This window comes from Protomyctophum bolini (genome assembly GCF_963924005.1).
Source record: "Protomyctophum bolini genome assembly, chromosome: 3".
Lineage (NCBI taxonomy): Eukaryota > Metazoa > Chordata > Actinopteri > Myctophiformes > Myctophidae > Protomyctophum > Protomyctophum bolini.
Genome location: NC_137864.1, coordinates 37,762,614 through 37,781,962, shown reverse-complemented (window position 1 = coordinate 37,781,962; position 19,349 = coordinate 37,762,614). Strand labels below are relative to the sequence as shown.

At 43.7% G+C, this 19,349-nt stretch overlaps 1 protein-coding gene across 2 annotated transcripts in view; it reads right to left on the bottom strand.

The window, feature by feature from the left end:
• Positions 1–19,349, bottom strand: part of LOC308312916 (netrin-1) — a 78,637-nt gene continuing 59,288 nt past the window's right edge. For both annotated transcript variants that reach the window (XM_080759703.1, XM_080759704.1), the window contains 3 exons: positions 18,857–18,910; positions 6,578–6,652; positions 1–1,480 (listed from right to left, as the gene is read on the bottom strand). In XM_080759703.1, coding sequence (XP_080615829.1) covers positions 1,152–1,480; positions 6,578–6,652; positions 18,857–18,910 — 458 coding nt within the window. In that variant the 3' untranslated portion in view covers positions 1–1,151. The remainder of the gene's footprint in view (positions 1,481–6,577; positions 6,653–18,856; positions 18,911–19,349) is intronic.

Genomic DNA, 19,349 nt, shown 5'->3' with positions numbered 1-19,349 from the left:
AAAAAAATAAGAAATGAAAGAATGAATTCAATAAGATGTACGACGGCAAATCGGTGGAAAAGGTAAATTGATGTGTCAATGCCATTTTAACCCTTTGTGCGGTTACCAGAAAATGTCCATAGTTTTTGGTCGCTTGCTAATTTAAATGTGATCAAATGTTGACATTGACTGTGGGATGTGATTGTTTCCTGGGATACTGCACAGCCCTGGCAGGGCAAAGGCCCATTCTATGTGATTGTTTCCTGGGATACTGCACAGCCCTGGCAGGGCAAAGGCCCATTCTACAAATGCCTTCTAAACCAGTAGTTCTCTTCACTTTCAAGATTTTAAAAACAAAATGGTCAAAAATAACAGATATACAAGCTCGTATATCTGCTGTTTTTGAACGGCCAATGCAAAAAAGAAATAAGAAAAAAATAATCTAAAATGACACTGACACTTTCCCGGTTTTAATGCGTTAAAAAAACAGCTGTGCATTACTGACGCTTGGAAATAATATTTTATGGCACTTTTGTTTTTTATTAAACGGAGCAAATGCACATCTGTATTTGTTTAATGTTAGTGGATGAAGAATTGTACCGTATTATGAGCAGTGAGGGTTTTTGATGGGGAAAAAAAGCTCAGTTCTGCTCAGAAAGTGAAACTAAGGAGGCTAAATTGCAGTGGCCATTCAGTGGCTTCATCTCGATTCAATTCTATTAAAGTGTTCATCTGTATCATTTATTTTTGTTCCAGCAGAGGGTATTGGTTCAATCGGAGTATAAAATATATTGGATTCATATTGAGATATTAAAAAAGATGAACACAAACAACTTTATATAATAATGGGTGCAAAGTCGGCAAATCCACTGGAGATAAATCTCAAAGGAAAATAACCTGTGAAACCAAAATCTGCAAGGTGAGCTCCTTCAACAAAAGTTCACGGAAACAAACAAACAAAAAAATCATCCTAAATAGTTCTCTTCATGCTTCTATACACGAAAAAAGCAGCGACACAAACAGTCTCTTTTCTGTCCATATTCTTTCTTTCACTTTTTTTGTTGTTACGACCCACTCCTCTTCTCAATATGTGTTCTTTTATTTCCCTCTCTAATGTCCTCCCTCCTTCCCGAATCCCGGCGTTCCTCTTTTCTCCTCTCTCCGGGGCCCTTTCACGGCTTCTTGCACTTGCCTTTCTTCTCGCGTTGCTGGAACTTCCGCAGCCGGCGGGCCCACGTGTCCCGCCACTGGATGACCAGGCTGCCCTTGTCCGCCACCACGCCGCTCTGCCCGGGGGAGTCCTCGTCGTTGCCCAGCAGCAGGTACTTCTTGCCGGGCTTGACCTTGGGACACTTGCAGGCCACGTCCTTGGCACGCACCCACAGCAGCTGGTCGCCGCGGCGGATGCGGCTCTCGCCCTGCTTGTAGACGGAGATGATGTTGACGGTGAACTTCCACCACTCGCCCGCCTTGTCTGCCTTCAGGATGTGCACCTGGACGGCTGTGGGCATAGAGAGGGGAATAGGGGGGTGGTATGGTTATTAGGACTACAGGTTGTTTCGAGCAAGCAATCTGATTGGTTGAAACAGCCATCTAGCTGTGCTTAAACAACCATGATGGAACGCCTATCAAAACATAAAAAATCAGCTGTGCTGTGCTGTGCTGAGTCTCGCTCCTCTCGCAGAGTAGAGCCGGCTGGGTGGCCTGGGACGTATTGGCTAAATCTGGCATTAAAAGAATATGAATTTTTATTATGAATGAGTTGTTTGTTTTTGAGGTTCAAAAACCAAAAAAAATGAGTTAGGTGATTTCCTCCCGACAGCAACTATATGTTGCGTTCACACGGGCAGATGCAAAATATGCAAAGATTCACAGCATATTTGTCTCTTGTGTATCTGGAGTTCATCCTTCATGTCACTGGCTTACATTGACAATGAATGGTAGACTGTATCTTTGCTGAAAATGGATGAGGTTATCATGCTAGAGGCGGTGGAACTACCAGCTTTACGTTTAAGTTGATAGCAAACATTCAAGTAGATTATCCAGACTCAATTTATGACATGTCATGTACAGTATGATGAGCATGTAAACACATTAAAAAAGAACATCCACTGACCAATAACCCAAATATATACAGTATACTGTATATGTGCAGATTAATTTAGCCTGTTAAAAACAATCAAGCATATTGCTATACGTGTCAAAGGCAAGCCATATAACTATTGAACAAAGGTGATATTTTTTGTAGGTTTGTATCTTTTGCAGCAGATACAAACGTGCAGGCTTACATTGACAATGAATGGTAGACTGTATGTTTGCATCTCCCCGTGTGAACACAGCAATACCGCAGCATCCTATGCATTGAAATAGATAATTCTTCTGTAACAACGCACGTGAATATTATAATTGCATCTTTCACAGCAAGTACAGTAAGCTATTCACCATGCGTCCTCAAATGAGAGCTGCCTCAAATGCTGCGTCAGCGTTTCACTGTGACTGTAACCCACTAGTTGGCAGCTTCAGCTTAACTATTATGTCAAGATCATATATTATTCACAGAAACAATTTATACAGCCCAGATCGTCCAGCCTATGACCTGCTGCTCTGTGTGAACTGACCATGGCTCTCGGAAGCCTTTCAGCCTGTCTTCCAATGGCCTCTACAAATAGAATAATCACTAGCTTCAGTGTTCCATTAGCTTCTAGTTGGAAAAAAGACTATCTCTGAGCCAGAGTTCTTCTGAAAGCCTCACAGGTCCATCTATTATTGGCTCTGTAGAATCGTTGAATAAAAAATAAGCCTTATTTCCTTGCTTGAGGTCAGGTTTGCCAAAATGGGTCAGATTTACACCCCAAATGCTCCAAAATGAATTTGCAATATTAGCTTTGACATAATAGAGGCTAACGATTCACTCAACTCATGATATGATTGGAATCGTATCATGAGTTCACCATACGATTTTTCACAGACAAATTACCCTTTTTTTGCCATCTGGGCCGCTCTACCGGCCACTCTACTCCTGAGCCACTAATGTTCTTTCTCATGACCTCTTATGGTTTTGGCAACAAAATGCCACAGTTGTGGTTGTTGACTGATTGGGCAATTTGACCTAATGGTGAACTCTGCCCTCCTCCATCACCCTGCCTCTACCACCTGTGACCAGCGGAAGGCGCTCTTCTCTCTGTTTGTGTTTGGACAACAGAAGAATACAGTACATGGCCTAGCATTGTGCTGTCTGGTCTGTAAATAGTACTGAATAGCCTTTTGTTGATGCTTGGTTCTGTTGAGCAAGAGCTGTTATCCTTACGACTACATTTGAGACAGAAAGCCCCTAACTCCCCCCGTAACCACAAAGGCAACACAAACACTCCCACCCGCTGCATTTCTTTCAATGAGTTGGTCTTCATATCGACCGCAGTAGCTTGTAGCATCACTGTGCTACGCAGCATGTAGCCCCTGCTCTCCCGCTGCTCTATTCAAAACAGCCATAAACTACACCACTTTCTCCAGCCACGCTACATTATGTGAGTTCATGTAGCACTGTCTGTGTGGCCGTGTATGGCACACAGGCCTTTGGGGATATTATGCTGGTATATTGGTCTGGTTTGTATCTAACAAAAACATTCCTGCAGACTATTGTTTGGTACTGTAGCTGTTTAAGTGGGCCTTTTCTGGTTCTCATCGTGTACACGTTAACTGTATAGACCCCTGGTGAGAGAGAAAGTGGATTAGGCCTCGCTCACAGGGAGAACATGGCAGTTGAAACTGCTGGGGAGTAATGGATTAGAGGCATCATTACAGTAACCAGATTATAACAATATCAAGTTACAATTCAAGTTGAGTTAGAAGCTGGAAGAAGTTACGGCATGATTTAAGAAGCCAATTGTTGACACCAAAAGTCGTTTTGATTATTCTGATTTCTACACGGTTGCACACCAATGTCAATTATGTCATGCCCCCGAATATAGCCAATCTACAATCTCACACGCGTTGTGAGCACGGGTCATTAATATGTCCGTACACAAACAAATGTGTCAGTGGCATGTCTTGTTTTGATTTTCTTTTTTACACACCATTAGAATTCTAATTTTGATCATAAGACCGTATTACTGAATGACACTTATTTACTTATTTTCATTCAGGGCTAGCTCTTTATGAGTTTCTAGTAATATTATTGTGCAGTCATTTTGCATGTCCGTGGCAAAAATAAATAAATAAAACAGAAATGGCCACCACTTCACCAGTCAGCATGGCGATGACCCCTGATTGTGAGCCTGTAGTTTGGCTATTTTCAGTACACGGCCCAGTATGAAAGAAGCCTTGCTTCAAGGTTTTGCAACATAACTGTTTGACTCCATTGTGTCTGTCACGCTCACACACCCAAATGACACTCGCACGTACAGACTCAAGCATTGCGGCTGAGGAGGACAGATTCTTGTTCAGGGAAGGTGCCGTGTTGGGTTATCAGTTATCACTCATCGACGCCAGCAGTTCCCGTATGCATTCATTTCAACATGGCCACCACATGCTACAGTACATCAGCAGCAGGTGTGTATGGGGGTACTACTCAGTACAGTGTTGAGTGATATTCTCTCCTGCTTGACAATAGGACGTCCCATGTTTTTGAGGGCCGCAAGCCCCTCCAATGCATGGCTTTTGAATATTATGTCAAATGGAAGCCAATTCATATGGAACTTTAATGTTTATTTTGGGCACTTATGACATACATCGTTTTCCAGCCAAGTCTATGGACTTTATTGTTTGTTTATGGCCGTTATGACGTTAATCGTTTGTCATTCAACTCTATGGACTTTAATTTTTGCTTCTGTTATGTCATAAGTCTTATTCATTCCCCTTCAAAAATCAGCATGCCCATTCGGGATTCGGAATCTATGGTCTGAGGATATTACAACGTTTTGTTTAGAGCACTTATACTGCGTAAATCGTTTGCCAGCCACTTTTATGGACTTTAATGTTTGTTTAGGGCACTAAATGACATCATATGGCCGCTACAAATACAGTGGGGGCCCCTCACTTCACACAAGTGTGATTTTTAGACACATAAGTAGGGGAGGTTGTGGGGGTGGAAGGTTAGGGGTGTGTGTGTGGGGGTGAGAGAGAGGAGGTGTCGAGGTCGAGGCCCTAACTCCCTAAATCCAAGCGGAACAATGGGCCGGCCTGTCAGTCAAAGCTGCCGAGGTATGTATGTATGTATGCATGCTGCAGGATGCTGGCGCTTGGTTGACCAGCTTCCACAGAGAGCCTATGACTTCAATCATGGAGGGGGGAGGAGGGGGTGGGGTGGAGGAGGAGGGATGGAAGAGGGGAGAGAGGTCACACGTCTCATCCGCACCTTGAATGGACCACAGCGGACAGGACGCTCACAGGAATGCTGTGTGGGGAATGGATTGGTTTGGGGGGGCGTGCGTGCGTGCGTGTGTGTGTGTGTGTGTGTGTGTGTGTGTGTGTGTGTGTGTGCGCCTCTAACATCAGAGGGGGGGTTTATCCTTCTAATAAAGGTGCTATATACCTATACTGTGCGTGTGTGTGTTAAGTCCACACACACGCTGTCTCACACTGTGTGCGGGCGTGCACGTGTGCGTGCGTGCAGACTTAATGAGGTCCTCTTGGAGATCACCTACTGTCCGTCACACTGACTTTGCCTCATCCGCTTTGGTCCTAAATGCCCGCTGGGCTGTCAATCAAGGAGATACCCCACTCCTCACTCTATGCCCCCCCTCCCCACCCCACTCCCTCAATCACTGTGTTTGATGCTTTAGTAAGCTGTCAGTAAGAACGCTTGTAGTGAAGACTATCTAGATACCACACTAAGGACTGCAGCGGCCCACTGGGTTAGACTGGACCACACTAAGGACTGGGTTAGACTGGACCCCACTAAGGACTGGGTTAGACTGGACCCACTAAGGACTGGGTTAGACTGGACCACACTAAGGACTGGGTTAGACTGGACCACACTAAGGACTGCAGCGACCCACTGGGTTAGACTGGACCACACTAAGGACTGCAGCGACCCACTGGGTTAGACTGGACCACACTAAGGACTGCAGCGACCCACTGGGTTAGACTGGACCACACTAAAGACTGCAGCGACCCACTGGGTTAGACTGGACCACACTAAAGACTGCAGCGACCCACTGGGTTAGACTGGACCACACTAAAGACTGCAGCGACCCACTGGGTTAGACTGGACCACACTAAGGACTGCAGCGACCCACTTGGTTAGACTGGACCACACTAAAGACTGCAGCGACCCACTGTGTTAGACTGGACCACACTAAAGACTGCAGCGACTGGACATGTTAGAGCAGTGCTTCCCAAACGTTTCAGGTCGAGACTCCCTAAAGAGAGACCAGATGTTTGCCCGAAACCCAAACTAGTGAAAATCGCCGTTTTGTTTAGTTTTTTACATAGTTTTAAGTCGAACCCATCATCACTCACTGTAGTCTTTCTTAAAATGTAAATCTGCACATTGCATGTCTTCACTCACTGTAGTCTTTCTTAATGTAAATGTGCACATTGCATGTCTTCACTCACTGTAATCTTAATGTAAATGTGCATATTGCATGTCTTCACTCACCGTAATCTTTCTTGCAGTATTTCTTCATGTTGATCTTCAGCTTGCCCTTGGAGGCCTTACAGTAAGACTCGCAGTCTGAGAAGGACCGGTGGAAGATATGGAGCAGGTGGAGAGAAAGAGACAATCAGAGGGTATTATTATTATGTCACAACGACAATAGCCGATCTACAAGGCCACGACGTGTGCACAGCGCGACACATTGTGGCTATTTTCATTGTGAGACACCAGCGCACACAACTGCGAATGAACTATAAATCATCCTTAATAGTTAGCAGCACATCTTATGGCTCTGCCCCGGCTGATACGCATCTGTCTGCTCACTCTGGTGGTCCCATTGTTTCGGCATTACGATGACTACAGCTCTATAGAAAATAGCAGACAATAGGTGTGTGTGTGTGTGTGTGTGTGTGTGTGTGTGTGTGTGTGTGATGGTTGCAGTGGGGTGGGGGGTTAGTTCTCCTTAGACCCCCCTGACCCTGTCTACCACCCCTGTCCCTGATGCTAAGGACCTCTGCACTGAGCTCATGGTACCACCAAGAGGTTTGGAGATCCATACAAATGACCCACCCACGGCTTATTACCCCCACCCCCATCCACCCTCCCACACCACCCATTCCATGTCAATGTTGGACTGATTAAGGCCTGTATACTATCCCCCACTAGTACTCCATCCTCCCCCCCCCCCTTGTCTTGTCAAATCAGTGCCTCAAAAAAAGAAAAACAGGATTCCTTTAAGGCGCCTCCAAGGGATGTGTCAAGCTTTTTGCATTTATTGCCGTGCGGACAGGGGGGGGGGGGGGGGGGGTTTAGTCGGGGCAAGCGGGGCAGGGGTTGGCAAACTGCGATGTGCTGATGTGCTGTGGTGGGTGGGGGGGGGGGGGGATCACTGACACACAAAGGGAGGTCAGGAAAGAAAAAATTAGCCATCCATGAAGCATCACGCGGGGGGGGGGGGGGGGGTCCACTCCGTGGCCATGAACAAATAAATACCTCACGCAGGCACAAGTTTTTGCTCAAATTACTGCCCGGCCTTCACAGTCACGCAAAGGTGCATGCTTTGCTCAACGTACATCGGTGTGTGTGTGTGTGTACATGTGTGCCGTGAGAAAAAGAATGCACGCAGTCGCACACGCATGCATGGATACTGTACATAACTCTGCTGTACAAGATGCCCGTGCTGCAAAAATAGAGTTGTCTTTCAAGATGGTTCAAAAAGCTCATAAGTGGTCATATTATTTGCCAGACAACGTAAATCTGCTGTTTCATGTGGGGTTTTTTTAATAGATGGTGCAAACCATTCTTGCCAAGGTCCCGCGCACGCACACACACACACACACACACTTTGTTCACCAAATCCATATACTGTGCGTGTGTGTGCCATATATATATTTTTTATGATGGATTATGGGGATGTGCAGTTCACTACAGTTTATCCCTAGCACCTCTTTACTGGTTTTAACCCCTGCAACCCTGAAAGCTTAAAGGGATTCAGCGACTGCCCTAACTGGCTGTGCTCTGCTGTCACGTGCTGGAAAGTATAAGAACTACTCTACTACATCTCGGTTCCAAATATTGTACTTTTACAATACTACATTTATTTAACTGTAGATTTTACTTTGTAGATTGAATATTATTACAAAACATACATTAACCAGTGGTGGCAGTGGTTCAGGGGTAGAGTGAGCGGATGAGAACCGCAAGAGTTTTTAACTCCCCCAGAGTATAGTCTCTTGAATAGTTTTCATTTAGTTTTAGTCACATTTCAATCATCTGAAATGTTTTAGTCGACTACCGTAAATATACGATTTTAGTTGACTACGTTTTTTGTAGACAAAATTGATCTGCTATTTTCAGAGTGCAACAACCCAAGCGCAACCAAATATAAATGATATGGTCTTCTCCTCTAGTCCCTCCCTAACATTTTAGTCAAAATTGTCAATATATTTAGCCTTAGTTTGAATCATACTGTAGCTTAGTTTTCATTTAGTTTTCGTCAGTGAAAAAAGGCAGTCGACGAACATTTGTCGTCATAGTATTAGTCGACAAAATCAACACGAACAAAGTGCATTGTTGTTGTTGAGCAGATCTCCTCCGCTCCATGCCTTCAGTATCCTTTTATGCTGTGTGTGAATGAGGTTGCCAGGGCAACACGGCAACCAGGAAATATGTGTCCCGAAAAGGGAGGCTATGGGCTAGAGAATGGATACTAGGAGAAGGAGCCTTTGCTCTGTCTAGTACATGGAAAGCTTCATAGAAAGAAGACAGAAGAGTCGCTTTAGAAAGGGCTGTGTGACGAGGGTGTAAAGTATCTAAGTACATTTACTTAAGTAATAAGTACTGTACTTAAGTGGGGCAGTGGCTCAGGGGTAGGCCTCACTCACACCTTTACAACAGACCGATGTATGCTTGTTGTATGAGATGTATAGCAAGCTCGCAATGCATTTCCAAAGGGAGTCACATCGTTTGACACAACATTTGTGTTGTATGAGGGTGTGGGGGGCAGTCGAAACACAGCCGAAAGCCGTACAACACAAATGTTGTGTCAAACCATGTGACTTCCATTGGAAATGCATTGGGGCAAGATGTATCACACCCTTTGTATACATCTAGCATGCATCAATGTTGTATGCTAGATCGAAAGGTGTGAGTCGGGCCGTAGAGTGGCTGGATGTCAACCGCAAGGTTCCCAGTTCGAACCCCAGAGTTGGTGTCGAAGTGTCCTTGAGCAAGGCTCTGAACTCCTAATTTCTCCTGATGTGCAGGTTGGTACCTCGCATGGTTTCCTCCGGCATCGTTCTGTGAATGTGTGTGTGAATGGGTGAATGTAACAATCTCTGTAAAGCACCTTGGATAAAGGCGCTATATAAATGCATAATTTACCATTTAAGTAAAATTTTGAGGTATTTGTACTTTACTTGAGTATTTCCAATTTCCAACACTTCTGCTCCACTTCATCTCAGACAGATCGACAAGCTTTCAAAAGTTTTTATACATTTAAAAACTTGAAATGGGACATTCTGCACAATGAGTACTTTTATTTTTATGCCAATACTTTTGTATTTTTACTCAAGTATTTCTACATTGCGGTATTGATACTTTTACTTAAGTAAAAAAAGATGTGAGTACCTTTTCCACCACTGGTGACGACGAGACGCTGATTTCTAGTAAAACAACTAAACGACATCAGCCAAAAAAGGCAAAGTAAATAAAACGAAGGAGTACATAATTATGTATCTGCTGTGTCTGATTACCATGTAAATAACAGACGAGGGGGGGCATCGTGGAAAGGCGTCTTTGTTTTCTCATAACCCCCCCGGCCTTGATGCCATAGTAAATGCTCCCTTTTGATAGCCTCTCGCTCCCCATTAGTGTACCCCCTGAGACGGCATGGGCCAGGGTCCTGCTGAGAGTACCCCGAGATCTCCATTTAAGGCACGGCGCTCCCCTACCGCGAGGACAAATGTTCCCTTTGTGCCGCGGGCCACAAGCAGGAGAAGTGGGGACGGCGCTTGTTGTCTGTCCGAGCTGAAAGTGTGCTTTGCATATTCCGAGTAGATGTAGTTACCGGTTGTTTTGTGTGGCTGTTATTTCAGAGGTTTGAGAAGGAGTAACTGAGAGGCGGACCTTTGCCTCCCGAATCAAAGTCCCGCAGAGACATTTGAAGCTAATCGTTTGCACTTGAGATGCGTCCTGCTCGGTGGTGGAAAGTAACTAAGTACATGTACTCATGTACAACATTTTGAGGTAGGCCTACTTTTACTTTTAGTATTTCCAATTTCCAATACTTTTACTTACTTACTCCACTACATATCTGATTCAAATATTGTACTTTTACTTCACTACATTTATTTGAAAACTATAGTTATTAGTTCATTTGTGGATTTGAATTATTATTACAAAACATACATTAACCACTTAAGCCCTATTTAAACATTTGAAAATAGACTATCTACTGTATAAGGTCACAACGTGTCGCGCTGTGAGCTTGCAGATCTGCTATTTTCAAATAATTTGAATACATTTTATATACAATACCTTGTGAAACGCAAAATGAGTACTTTTACTTGTACGTACTTAAGTATATTTTGATACCAATACTTGTACATTTACTCAAGTACATTCTGAATTCTGGACTTTTACTTGTAACATTGCAGTATTGATACTTTTACTTAGGTAACAAAATGTAGTAGCCTACTTTTCCACCACTGCCGGTACATTGATTTATTTATTTATTTGAAAACTTTAGTTACTAGTTACTTTTTTTTAATATTACAAAACATACATAATTAACCACTTAATTTCGGCCATTTGAAAAATATTTGTATACATTTGAAAACGTGAAACGGGACATTCTGCATAATGAGTACTTTCTCCTTTTTAGTAGGCCTACGTTTTGATGCCAATACTTTTGTATACGTTTTCCAAACTTCCCTCCGTGTTAGAACAACAGATAGACAGGATGGCTGATGCGTGTCCTGTTCCATGCAGGCCACTAGCCTGTCCCAGCCTGTCTGCTTTCTGGTCTAGAGGGGCGGGTGGCGGTCCAAAACAGGCGGTGGATCCTACTGGTTCCCCAATCCTCCCCTCCCCGGTAGAAAACAGCGGAGAACACTGACCTCACCAAATCTATAGCAACGCGCCTCTGTTATTGGTTAGGCAAATATACAAGGTAGTGGGCTTCCTATGCCAGATTTTCCAATGCGTTTCCCGAATGCGAAGGAAAATCTACGCCTGGGTAGCGAGGCTCCATGGCCACTACACGGCCATTGGAGCTGCCAGACAGAGAGGCAACAGGGCACTGGTACAAGGAGGAGGCCATTGGAGCTGCCAGACAGACAGGCAGCAGGACACTGTTACAAGGAGGTCTCCATGGCCACTACTAGGCCATTGGAGCTGCCAGACAGAGAGGCAGGAGGGCACTGGTACAAGGAGGTGTGAATGCGTGCCCAGGAGGAGGAGGGCTTTTCTTCCTCACTGAACCAGACTGATTGAGAAACAAATTGCAGCAAATAAAGCATGTAATTAGATTAGAGAGCCCAGTGTGCTGCTCCGCTCCGCTCTGCTCTGCTCCGTACGGTGCTGTTCTGTGGTGTTCTGCCCTGCGCTGCTGTATGGGACCAGAGAGAGAGAGAGATGGATCTGGGCCTCGCTCTGCCCTGGGCTGCTGTATGGGACCAGAGAGAGAGAGAGAGAGAGATGGATCTGGGCCTCGCTCTGCCCTGGGCTGCTGTATGGGACCAGAGAGAGAGAGAGAGAGAGAGAGATGGATCTGGGCCTCGCTCTGCCCTGGGCTGCTGTCATTCAACAGGGGGGGGGACGTACTGGAGAAACTGTTTCCAAAACAGTGGATCGTGACCTATCTGTGGGTCACAGATCAATCATATTTCAAAATATATATATATATTTTTTTATAAAAAAGTGTAATCATTTTATGGTTTTAATAACTAAGAAATTCCATTCCAAATTCTACAACGATCTAAAGATCAGCTATTTTCAAATGGCCAAAATGTATTTAGGGCTGAAGTGTTTTGTAATAATAATCAAAATAAAAGTGTCTATTAACTAATGTTTTCACATACTGTAAATGCAGTATTTGCGAACGCAGTGAGCACTAACTATGAGACCTAGCAGATCATGTCTGTCTGTCTGTCTGTCTGTCCCGCATAACCATATAAGGAGTCCCCAAAGCAGCTATACGTCCAAATCATCAATATACAATATACAAAATACATCAATCACAAACAAATCACTCAGCTCCATATATGGGCACAAAAGGGGCCAGGTCCACATAAAACTTAACTTAAAAAAAAATCTTAAAAAAACCCAAATATGTACGAGCTGCGTTCGCTTCCCGCGTTTGCGCGTCTTACTTGTACTAAAGTTGTACATAATCACAGGGTGGGATCGCTGTCGGTTCTCTGCTCTACATGTAAAGTGTCTTGAGACAACTTGTTGTGATTTGACACTTTAATAAAAATGTTACTGAATTGAGTACTTCAGTAAATGTACTTAGCTACTTTATTACACACTGGGGTGGTATCATGGCACCGGTCTCTCTCTGTTGGCCGGGTTCACCTCCCATTACTGTAACTGATGGCTTTCAGCCCAGAGACATCGGACACTCCTGCTGACTATTACCAACTCTATACACACACACACACACACACACACAGACTTCTGCTGACTATTACCAACTCCATAGACACAGAGGGAGAGAGAGAGGAGGCGAATGACTGCCAAGAGCTGTGTGTGTGAACGCCAGGAAGTAAATCAAATGCAAAAAGCTTTCTTCTATCGGCGATGAAAACTGTACGTTGATTTCTTTTTTTTTGTTGAAAATTCTCTCTGTCTCTTTCTCTTCGTTTGTAATTTCTCACAATTTCTCTCTCTCTCTCTCTGTCTCTCTCTCTCTCTCTCTCCCTAGTCTCACAAATTTCAACATGGGCCACAAGACTCATGGCGCTGACGCATGATTTATACGCTCCGAAAATAGCCGATCTGCAAGCTCACAAGGCGCCGCAGCGGCGGTGCGTTGTGAGCTTGCAGATCGGCTATTTTCGACGGGGGAACACCGGCTCGCATCCAAGTATAAATCAGGCACCGAAGCACAGAGAGGATCGAGGCACCGCCGGCTTCTAAAAAACAGGGCGTGTGGAGCGAGACTCGCGTCCAAAACATTTCTAAGGAAGGGGAGGAAGGAGGGGTCCCACCGCAAATCCAGATTACTTCCAGGCCCAGACAGATCGACGCACACACATAACGGGTGACTCGCGCCCCACACACACACACACGCACGCACGCACGCACAGACACAACAGAGGCTTATCATCCACATCATCATCATCGCGGTCCCTCCCCATTATCATTAGTTATTTTCTGTATATATATCCTGACCGGACAGCTATAGGCCGGCCGGTCCATCGCGGGGTCATCGGCGGTTAATCCCCAGCATACAGACACTGCGTTGCCATGCAGACATCTCTGTCACGACCCACCCGTGGGAGTGGCGGACTCACTCGTACCATCCGTGACCTACCAGCACAATATGTGTTTTGTCTGGGCCGCGCCGTCCAAGGTATTCGCTATGCATTCCAGCCTTGTCTGTGTGTCTATGGGGCGGTCAGGGGGGTGGGGGGGGGGTTGAATGCAAGAGACAAATTAATATCCACTCAGTTTGACCCCCCCCCCCTTCCGAAAATCCACCCACCCCCCAGACCCTCCATTCACTCCACCCCCCTCCCCCCCCCCAAAAAGAGGCACAGGGAGGCCACCTGCCTCACAGCTGTCGACCGCAGTCATCTACACACAAGAATTGAGATCACGATTCTCACACGATTCCCATTTTTTTCCCATGAAAATATTTATCACGACCATAGGTCGCAGTTACTATGAAAACCTGCATTTACCGTCAGTCGTCTCAATCTCGTGTTGTGTCACACCTCGATATATGGTCATACGTCACGCCACATCACGCCATCATCAATATGTCGATCTGTTACTCGTGTTTCTCAACTGTGCCGTATTTAGAAGCTCTGTTGTTTCAGGCCCGAAAACGTCAAACGATTTGTAAAGCATCAACGTCATTTCCTTGGGCGATACTTCCGCTAAAATCCCGCAACTTCCGCCCAAACAAATGATAGTCTTTACAGCGTAGGTCTTGCCCATGGTGGACAATACCTTAATACAATTCCTGTTATGCCCATATATGGAGATCCCTGATGTCATCATTATTAAGCCCATATATGGGAATGTCAATATATGGCCATGCTACGTTCAAAATGTGGTACCTGGAGCCAACTACTGTCAAAGTACTTGACTTTAACCTCTCTTAAAAGAATCCCTGGCTAATAAGTCAAATATGCCTTAAAACATTATACTTGCCCTCTATAACTAAAATAAAAAATATAAACACTTAATATTATAAATATTTGATTTATTTCATAAATAAAGAATATTTCACTCAATAGGAACTGCTCCTGTCGCAAGTTGATGATGTCATATGCCCATTTGGTCTATGGAATGTATGGATGGAATGCATATGCTAATAAAAACAACTTACTACTTCTTAAGGATAATATGAGCATCAAAGCAACATTTTAAATACTTTTTATTAGCATGTGCATTCCATATATTCCATAGAGCTGAACCACAGATGGAGTTATGACATCATCAACTTGCAACGGGAGCAGTTCCTATAGTGAAAGATTCTTTATTTATGAAAGAAATATAAATATGTAAGGTGTTTCTATTTTATTTTTTACAAACTAGTAAGTAAAATAAATTGGACGGCCGACTAGTGCTGCGCGATTCCTGCTCAAATTTAGAAATTAGATCGCATACTGTAGATGTCTGAATCTAGATCGCGGTCTTTTTTCGTTTAATTGTGCAGTACTATTTCTCGGTTATACCAATTCACACATCGTTCCATTTACTATATGGCTTTATTGGAAGAAGACCAATCCGTGATCCCTCCCGTTCCCTTCATTTCTCCTCCTCGTCTCCCCGAGCTGTCATCCTTATCTTCTTTTTCTCCTTCTTCTTCTTCCTTACATTAACCATCATCATACAGGTCCATTTGGTTTCATTTTACGCTCTCAAGAGTTCAATTATCTTTAAACATGCGCATTACTTAATTTACAAGAAGTCTACACCATTAGAAGAATTGTTATTTTGATCGTTTTCCTGTTATCTCTCCTATGGTACCACTTCAATACAGCATGAAATTGTGGACAAAATCTTATCCAACGATAACAAAATATTCTTTAGTTTTGGGTCTGTAAGGCTAAATCTCATCAAATGGTGCTCCGTGACTCAAATGTCGAATTAATAACGGGCCTTGATACGGAAAGGGTTGAAAACCACTGTTCTAGATCTGTCCCAACCTCTCCACTATCTCTGGCTTCACAAACACGGACAGGGGGAACTTTAGTGCCTATACTTTTAGGCTTGAGGAGAAGAAGAACGCACAAAGTCGGACCGATGCCCCGATAAGGGGACCACATCTGTTTGCAATCCCATATTGGATGAGATCATAGCCGTTCAAATACCATGCATGTTGTCTAGAGTTTGGAGTTTTAGCTTCAGGACCCCTCGGAGGGAGAGCCAGTAATGTATGCATCCCCTCTGGGCCTCGAGCCTGGGTGGTCCATGGGGACCCCCATAGCTGTGATGTGACTTTGGATGTGTCCGTCAAGGTGCTGCATTCTGCATGTGTTCTCAGTGACAACATGGGTCTTCTCCGGGCAGAGCGACCATTAAAGCAGTGGTTGTGAACCCCTTTCATCGTATGGATTTATTCGCCATTTTGAGTCACGGACCATCATTTGAACGTTGATCAAAACAATTAGTTCATGCAGATGTTTAACAATAATTTAACTATTGAGAGCGTAACATGAGAGAGTTTAAGAATCAAAGATCTATAAGGGTCCATTTGGTTACCAACTCTTCATCATTTGGCTGCGGACCACCTGGAACCCCCTCAAGGACCGCTGCATTAGAATGAGTGTCAGAGCTCTTGGTTGTGATTAGATTACTTCAGCCACTGTTATTACAGTTTCCTCCTGAATGTTTACATTGGTTCAATGATATGGTTTTATCCACTGGCTCTTAAACTTTTTCAGGTCAAGGACAGGTTCTAGAGGCAAGCAAAACATTGTTTTACTGAGCCACAAAATGACGTGAAGTCATAATTGCAGACTTCTTTCTGAAGTCCAAGACACAAGAATGTAGCACATCACTAATAATGAAGCTTCTAATTCCTTCAGTTGCTAGTTTTAATCACGTAGCATAAAACGGAATGCAAACACTTTTAGGCAGTGGTGGAAAGTAACTAAGTACATTTACCTAAGTACTGCACTTAGCTTTTTGTACTTTATACTTTATTTGTACTTTATTTTTATACATTATAAATTTAACTGGAAATGGGACATTCTGCACAATGAGTACATTTACTTTTGATACTTTAGTACATTTTGATGCTGTTGACATTTTGAATTCTGGACTTTTAGAATTGATTATTTCAGAATTTATACTTTTAAGTCAAAATTGTTAGTACTTTTTCCACCACTGCTTTTAGGTCTGCTTTGCATTTGTTCATTTGCTCAAGGTGATAGATACGGCAACCGGGGGGGGGGGGGGGCATTCATTCCGTTACCAAGAATTCCCCCCAGTAAGGCGCAGAACCGTTCCTATACGCCCCAGAAAGTGGACACATTCCTGACAAGGAGGGTACAGAGAAACCCCAGATATGGTTACAGCACACGCCACCCACAGTGCAGTCTGAAGACAAAGCGTGAAACAGGGGGAGACCAAGGAGTCGGAGGAGAGAGATGGAAAGAGAATGGAAGGAGGTGGAGGAGGAGAGAAAATAGAGATAGAAAGAGAATGGAAGGAGGTGGAGGACAGCGTGCTGTCAATCGGAGCTGTCGAGGAGCATTAGAGACGTCAGAGAGTCGGCAGCAGCAGGCTCGCATGCTAGGTTTGCATGTGCGTCGTGCGAGCGGCCAAGCACGCGCATACACACACGCACGCGCGCGCGCACGCACGCACGCACGCACGCACACACTAGGCCTCCCGTGTGTACTTGGAAGGCACAGAGTAAAGCAGCAACCAGCTAGCTAGATGACTTAACTTTTTCCACCGTGAGGCCAAAGGACCAAGTATGAAACCTATGTTTGTGCATTCCAGTGGAATTTGAGGAGTCACTTAGCCCAGTGGTTCCCAAACCTTTTTTCAGAGGACCCATTTTTGAGTGGTGCAACCACTCCTACAACCAGCAATGTCCGTGTACCTGTTTGTGTACCTGTATGAGCACGAGTATGTGACTTATTTTTTTAAGATGACCCAATTCCCAATACTGTCTTTACTTGCCTAAGCACAGAAAATCCTAATTCACACTTGTATATGGTTGTAAAAGGCATAAGTTACAAGTAGCTAAATGCTTGCTTTACTTAGCAGAGGATATTCAGATGATATACTTATTAATATATCCAGAACCAGGCCTGGACTGTCACTTGACACACCTGGTGGCCCAAAAAAATAAATATGCAAAATATATATATATAAAATATATATATATATTTTGGTGACCCAAATGAAATCTCCCACGACCAGTCTTTGGGAAACGATGACATGGCATTTCTGATGTGTTTTTGTTTTTGTCATCTTGCAAAGTGTAAAATGAAACCAAATTATTATTATTAAATTATTATTGTTAAACATATGTATTACTTAATTAATTTACAAGAAGTCTATACAATTAGAGAATGTAGAAGAATTGCCTGTTGTCTCTCCTACTGGTACCATGAGGCATCAATACAGCACGGATTTGTGGACAAAATCTCATCCAACTAACAAAATATTCTTTAGTTTTGGTGTCTGAGACGCTAAATCGCATGAAATGGAGGTCCTGGGCTCAAATGCTGAATAAATAACGGGCCTTGATATGAAAAACGTTGAAAACCACTGCCTTAAAATACCAATTTGCAGTAGAAATCCCCCACTTTGCGCCAGAGAAGAGACAGACAGACAGACAGACAGACAGACAGACAGGAGGGATGTAATTCAAGTAAACTAGGCCCCCATGCTGTGGTCTACACAAACACCCCACTGCGCTACAGTTAGACAAATTAATTGGCTCAAGTATGAGAGATTAAAGGAGGCTTATTCCAGGGCCGCCACTAATTGATTTCATATTCATGAACTCCTAATAAGAAGGGGGAAGGCTAGAGGGATCCAATTTACTGTGCACTCACTCACTCGGTTCTTAAGACTTGTGAAAAAAGATCTGTGGGAGAACTTCCCATGAGCCCAAACTTATAAAAACTGTACAGATTTGTCCTCCATAATTTTGCCTCGAGACATGATGCGCATCAGCCAGTATGCATCGCTGATTAAGAACTAGCACGTCTCTGATTTAAGAACTATAGCACCACAATCTGATATTTAGTGCGTGGGCACAAATATTACCTGACATACAGTGGTAGAAAGTAACTAAGTACATTTACTTAAAGTACTGTAGGCCTACTTAAGTGCAATTTTGAGGTATTTGTACTCTGCTATTTTCAAAAGAGTTTTTTAATTAGATATTATGCATAATGACTACTTTTACTTTTAAGTACATTTTGAATTCCAGTATTGATACTTTTACTTAAGTAAAACAATCAAGTACTTTTTTCCCCCACCACTGCAAATATGACATGAACTATGAGGTGGATGTAGATGTGGTACTCACCGGAAGTACCACATGAACTATGAGGTGGATGTAGATGTGGTACTCACCGGAAGGTTCTTCTGTACTGCTAGCTGTGGTCGTAGGAGGAGCGACTGGAATCTCTGCTCTCATCGGAAAAAAATACAACAGACAAACTCAAGTCAGTTAACAGCCACATCAAAATTGCCATGTAGAAAAGAAATCTTGATATAAACGTACCATGTAAATTTGAGAAATTTGTTTATGAAAGGGAATGTTTCGGGCCATGTGCTGCAGGTGAATTGTTTTTGTTTTTCCTGCAGACAAGCTTTAATCTGCCACTACAGTACAATGTCTCTCACAGCTATACAACAGGGTCTTTATTCTCCTAGGTGGAGATATATCTGGGAAAATCTAATCAAAAGGGCAATGTAAGATCTGAGGGCAAAGTGGTGTGAAATATGTAACCGTTTCATTCATACCGGTACTTCACACTGCGTACACCTGTTATTGCAACAAACAAAAAAAAGTGTCGGTGGTTTTGATGTCCCAAGACTTGATTCTCTCAGCCCTCCTTCATAC